At 38.3% G+C, this 5,484-nt stretch overlaps 1 protein-coding gene across 1 annotated transcript; it reads left to right on the forward strand.

Annotated features, from left to right (window-relative positions):
• The first annotated feature begins 291 nt into the window (after positions 1-291).
• On the forward strand, positions 292-2,772 carry LOC128071765 (uncharacterized). The gene has a single exon (XM_052664790.1). It carries the CDS (start codon positions 1,675-1,677, stop codon positions 2,770-2,772), a length of 1,098 nt encoding a protein of 365 aa, XP_052520750.1. The 5' UTR covers positions 292-1,674.
• The last annotated feature ends 2,712 nt before the right edge of the window (positions 2,773-5,484 follow it).

A 5,484-nucleotide genomic window follows, 5' to 3' on the forward strand; every position in this document is an offset into this window, starting at 1 on the left:
GATCAAGCAGAATTCAAGTTTCCAGCCACACAGGATCAGCAGGTTGAAGTGAAGTCTTAGAAGCACAGTTCTGTAAAATGTACAAAATAGAGAAAACCCAATCTCCATAAATTTCTATACAGAGAATGTAAGTTCATACTCTAACGTGCCAGGATTACTTACAGAAGTATTACAATATCAGACCTACTTCAGTTAAGCGTGAAATCACAGAATATCCTGAGTTGGAAGGAACTCACAAGGATCACTGCGTCGAAAAGCCTAGGTGGGCACTGCATAGTGTGAGAATCCTTCGTTGTTTTTTTTTTTGGCTCAAAGCTTGCTTCCTGAGGTATTTTGTTGAGGAGGCAAGTGATGGGTGTTGTGTGGCAATCAACATCGCTGTGTGGACAATTTTACATCTTTGGAGCTGTTTGCCTTCAGAAGATAGTGCTCAGGACTGTTTACTGGCAGAAGATCTAGCCTGTGACCAAATAACTCCTGTTTGCTATGGAAGGCTGGGGGATGATGCCATTGTATGCTGCGAAGACAAGATACAAGTTGGTGCCTCCCTGCTTCCTCTTATCTGCTGGCAAGGCCAGAAAAATAAGAACAAAGGAGTTTCCTGCTGAGATCCCAGAGCCAGGAGCTGCCACTCAAAGGAGAGTTGACCCAACCACTTTTGGATTTGAGCTGTCACTGCAAAGACAACTGACTCAACCACTTTGAAACTATTGAAAAGGGGCCATCATCGCCATGGTCATTGTCATCGTCATCAATAGAACAACAATGCCCGACGACCCACCACTACTGAAGATCAAAGACGGAGCTACGAACCACGCTGGATCCATGGTGGTGACTATGTCCCTCTTGTTTCCTATAAAGACTCCTTGCTTCTTCTTTTCTGTCTTTTCTATCGCCCTCCTTCCCTTCCCCATTACCCTAATTCATAATAGTGTCCGTCCTCCCCTTCCCCATTTCCCTAATTAAGATTTGTAATAAACTGGTCGGACCAACATTTGAACCGTTGCTTCTTAATCTCATGCTGGGTATATAGATAATAAAAGAACCTCCTCTCCCTCCTATAAATTAGAGCGAGACATTTATTTAATGGCGTAGTCGGCAGGATACCCGCTGTGAGAGTGTTGTCCTTCCAGATATAGTTTGAAAATTTTTTTTCTGTGTGCACCTCCTGGAGTTGCAAGGAGCGATAGTTTTGAAAATTTAGACGTGAGTCCTTCTCCAGGAAGACCGCTCCATATTCTGAAACTTTACCTTTTATGTGTGTACCTCTTGGCGACGCATTTTGAATACTTGCATTTTGCTTAATGTGTGTGTGCCTCCTCGGGAAGACTTCTCTGATTATTTGGTAACTGAAGTGCGAAACTTGAACCTTTTGTGTGTGTGTGTGTGTGTGTGTCTGCATGCACACGCCTCTTGGGGAAGTGAGGAAGTGATATTTTGTTACTTAAACGTGTGTGCCTCTCCAAGAAATTTTATTTACTCTATTGAAACCTAGAAAGTGTTGCTTTAGCTTCACATTTTTTGTGCTCCCCCAAAGAAAGGGAGGAGTGATTGGAGCATTTGCATTTGTTTAGGTGTGGTATATCTCCCTGGGAGGAGCAGTGAGGAGTAACTGAGCTTTTGAATATGTGTACCTCCTCCTCCCTTAGTATAGATCTTTCATTGTATTAAGAAATGAGTAACAGTATTGCCAGTATGAAAAGTGAAGATGTGTTATTTGACCTTTTAGAAAAGCATGGTGCTCGTCCCTCTTCATCAGGGGTGGACTGGGCACGCCAAAATTGGCATAATTTGCAGAGTGTTTCGGTCCGCATTAGTGTCTTACAGAATGAGGCTCGTACACGAGCTGGAAAAGGAAAGTCGTTTATTTGTGCCATACTCGGGGCTGCTTTAAAAGCTGCTGTGGAGTTCCGAAATGAAAAGCATTCGGCAAAACTCCAAACCATAGAAGCACTACAGGAATTGGTTAGAGTTACACAAGAATTGGTAACTCTGCAGAATCAAATAGTTAATTTCGAGGAACAATTAGAAAGAGAGAAACGTAATTCGGCTTTGTTGCAAATGGCTTTTAAGGAACTGCTAACGTGTAAGCATGCCAGCCATACCGTCACCCATAGTTTGCCTCGAGGAAAAACTTTTCCTCAAGTGGAACTACCAGGAATGAAGGAAAGGCTAGATAAATTAGAAACTCTAATAGCCCCATTGCGTCCTTTGATAAAAACTGAATACACATTCGATAACAGTGAGGATCTAGATCCTCAAATGAATGTTAAAAAAATTCCCTTCTCAGCCACTGAACTAGCAAAATTGAAAAAGGATTTTAGCCGCTCTCCAAAGGAATCAGAGACAGAATACGTATGGAGGGTGGGTCTCACTGGTGGCGACCAGATTCGGTTAACAGAAAAGGAAGCAGAAGGTTATTGGGGACCAGGAGTATTTTTAACTACTGGCAACAGTCTTGCTCCCTGGTCCTTAACACAAAGGGCTGCCTATTGGGCAGGTGGTCTCAATCCTTTAGAAAGGGGAGACCCTCTTGCTATTACTGGAACAACTGATCAGTTAGTAGAGTGTGTTCAAAAGGCTGCTTGTCTCCAAATGATGTATGATAGAAAGCTGCAGCCACACCATGAATCACCTATGATGATGCCTGTTGATCCTGAGAGAATGACTGCTTTAATTAGGGGGCTTCCAGAGTCGTTAAAACCTATAGGTATTCAACTGCAAGGAAAAATAGAGGCTATATCTCAGGGAGAGAGAGAGCGAGATGCATAGCCATGTTAAGTTACTTCATGATGTGTATAGGCAATGGTTTTGAGAAAAAAAAAAAAAGTTTTGAGAAAAGATAACATGGCAGATATGTTACCATGTTACTGGATACCAGCTAACTTCACTCAAAGCCATAAATCTCATAAAACAAAACACAGTTTGTCCAGCTAGAGTTTGAACAGGCTGGTATGTCTTTGTTTTACTGTATATTTTATCTCAGACAAATGTTTGGATGTGAGCTGAAATAAAAATGCTAGAGCTGATTTATGTATGGCTTTTATATGCATTATTCTATTTTAACGATCTTGTATTTGCAAGAAACAGAAAAATCAGTTGCAACTTGTGTGCAATCATTTGTTCACGTTAATCCTCTTCCCACCATTTCATTGAGAGATTCAAAGTTACTAAACCAGGATCAATTGATAGAAGAAAAATCTTACATTTACATCAGAAAACATTTCTGCACATCATTTATTACACTGAAAAGACAAGTTTTACCATTTCATAAGAGCAATATGTAACCAGATTAAATGCTTAAATTGTGTTACATTTTTTTTGACATTATTCAGTTGTATAAAATTAATGTAAAACTAGATCCTCTTGAGACTCTTGCAAGAGTCATTTCTAAGTATTTCTGCTGAAATCAATCTAAAAATATTTACCATTGTGTAAGTCATGTAATAGGAGCATGTATCTTAGTCAGATCTTGCCAATATTAAAGAGATTTACAAAAATAAAGCCTATTTGGTGTAGTTCATTCCTTCTACACATTGGAAGTGTTATTAATGGATTAGCAGATCAGAAATTTAATCTGTACAGTAACTAAAAATGATAGTTTATCACAAAGTTCTGTGATTGCAGCTGGATTTCTCTGGTTACATTAAAAAGTTAGGATGTGCATGCGCTTTTGTGTGTATTTATATTTATATGTATATAAATATATTTAAAAACTAAAACTAAAGTGCTTCCTTGCCCTTAAAAAAGCTCTCTTTTTAGATTTTTCAGAAATTGTATCTTTAACACATTTCCAATGCATTTTCATTAATAATTTATTTCACCATCTTACGAATCCACTTCAAGTCACAAACAATAACAAGCACAGTTAGACTGCCTACAAATGTAGCCTCTTTTCAGTGACTTCCAAATACATGGGGATTTAGTTCAATAAGACAGTGCACCTGAAAGACAAAAGAACTCAAGTGAACCAAACTGAAAATCACAACAGATGTAGACTTCTGAGCAGACAAAGTGCCTATGCATACCAGTGTTGGGCTGTACTCAAACAAGACCAGCAGCAGCACTTTGCATTCAACTTTTATTTTTGCAAAAGTAGGACGCTGTACTTTTCTTGATTGCATGTTTTATTTGAGATTTCAGAATTAGTTCTAAATGGCCTGACCATCTCTCTGTCTCATTTTCTACTCCTTACTATTTTATGGTGTATGTATCTTTCCATCTCTTACATCTTTTTCTATTCACAGAACTACTCCCCAGCTAATTTATGTGCCACATATGAAGTCAGATCCAGTTCTTATTCAGGAATGTCTAGTAACCTTGGCTTCTAACAGAATACCCAATCATTTTTCAGAAAGATAATTTATACTGCTACATACGTAGTACGTTTGGCCCATGAACTGTAATTGGTGAAATGGGCATAGAATATCTTGATTTGCAGTGGAATAAAATCTGGTGGTTGGGTTTGATTTTATTTTATTTTATTTTATTTTTTTGTTTGTTTTTTAGTCTACAGCTTTTGTGGAAGTTACAAGTTGTTATAAGGTCTAAGTCACAAAATAGTGATAACATCACAAAAGAATATCTGATGACTTCATCATTCTCGCCATTTGTTGTGGTTTTTAATATCACAGGTAAATAACAATGTAAGCACCATGTTTGAAAGGCAAAGTATATATAAAAATGTATGTGTATAAATATATATCTATAAAGCATATATCAAAGCACAGCTGAAAGTAGATGCATACCTAGAGCAGCAAGACTTTATTTTCTTTCTTTCTTAGTGTTAAAAGGTAACTTTACAAAGATACTCATAAATACTACGTGCATCAGCATGTCTCTAGGCTCACTGCCTAGAATGGGGATCATTCTCACTAGCATGCCAAGAGCAGGCAATTGGAAACACCAAGGGAAAAGAGTGTACTTCAAAGTCTGGATATACGAAACCTATGTTACTTTTTCAGCTAGCACTGTTTGGCTGTAAAACTTGGCTCTGGCCCCTGAAATCACCTTCTCTTTGTCAGCCAGACAGTCCTTTCTTGTAACAGCCCAAACATTAAAAGCCACTTAGAATCAGATGACAAAGGTCCTGGATTCCTTTTTGTTTCTTTAGAATCATAAGTAGCCTCAATTTCCAGATATACGCCTGTTCAGAAAACTAAAGGTGAGGAGGAGAAGGTGTAAAGCTGACTTGCTGTTCAGGATTGTAATACTCATGACCTAAAATGAAATGGATCATTGAGGTCCAATGCAACATTTTTTGTCTAAACCATCAACTATTTGACAGCCTTTTTAGGAGAGCTAAATTAAAAGAGAATGAACATTATTTTATTTAGATGGAATAGGGAAATGCCAATGTCTTTTTTTCTGTAATACACCAGAAAAACTTGAAATGCAGGCACCAATAAAAATAAAAGACCGCTTATAAGGTACTCTGCATGAATTGTTTCAGCTTGCATGGTATTCTCCTGACACTGGATACCA

The sequence above is a fragment of the Tympanuchus pallidicinctus genome, unplaced genomic scaffold (genome assembly GCF_026119805.1).
Source record: "Tympanuchus pallidicinctus isolate F22 unplaced genomic scaffold, pur_lepc_1.0 scaffold6, whole genome shotgun sequence".
In the NCBI taxonomy this organism is placed as follows: Eukaryota; Metazoa; Chordata; class Aves; order Galliformes; family Phasianidae; genus Tympanuchus; species Tympanuchus pallidicinctus.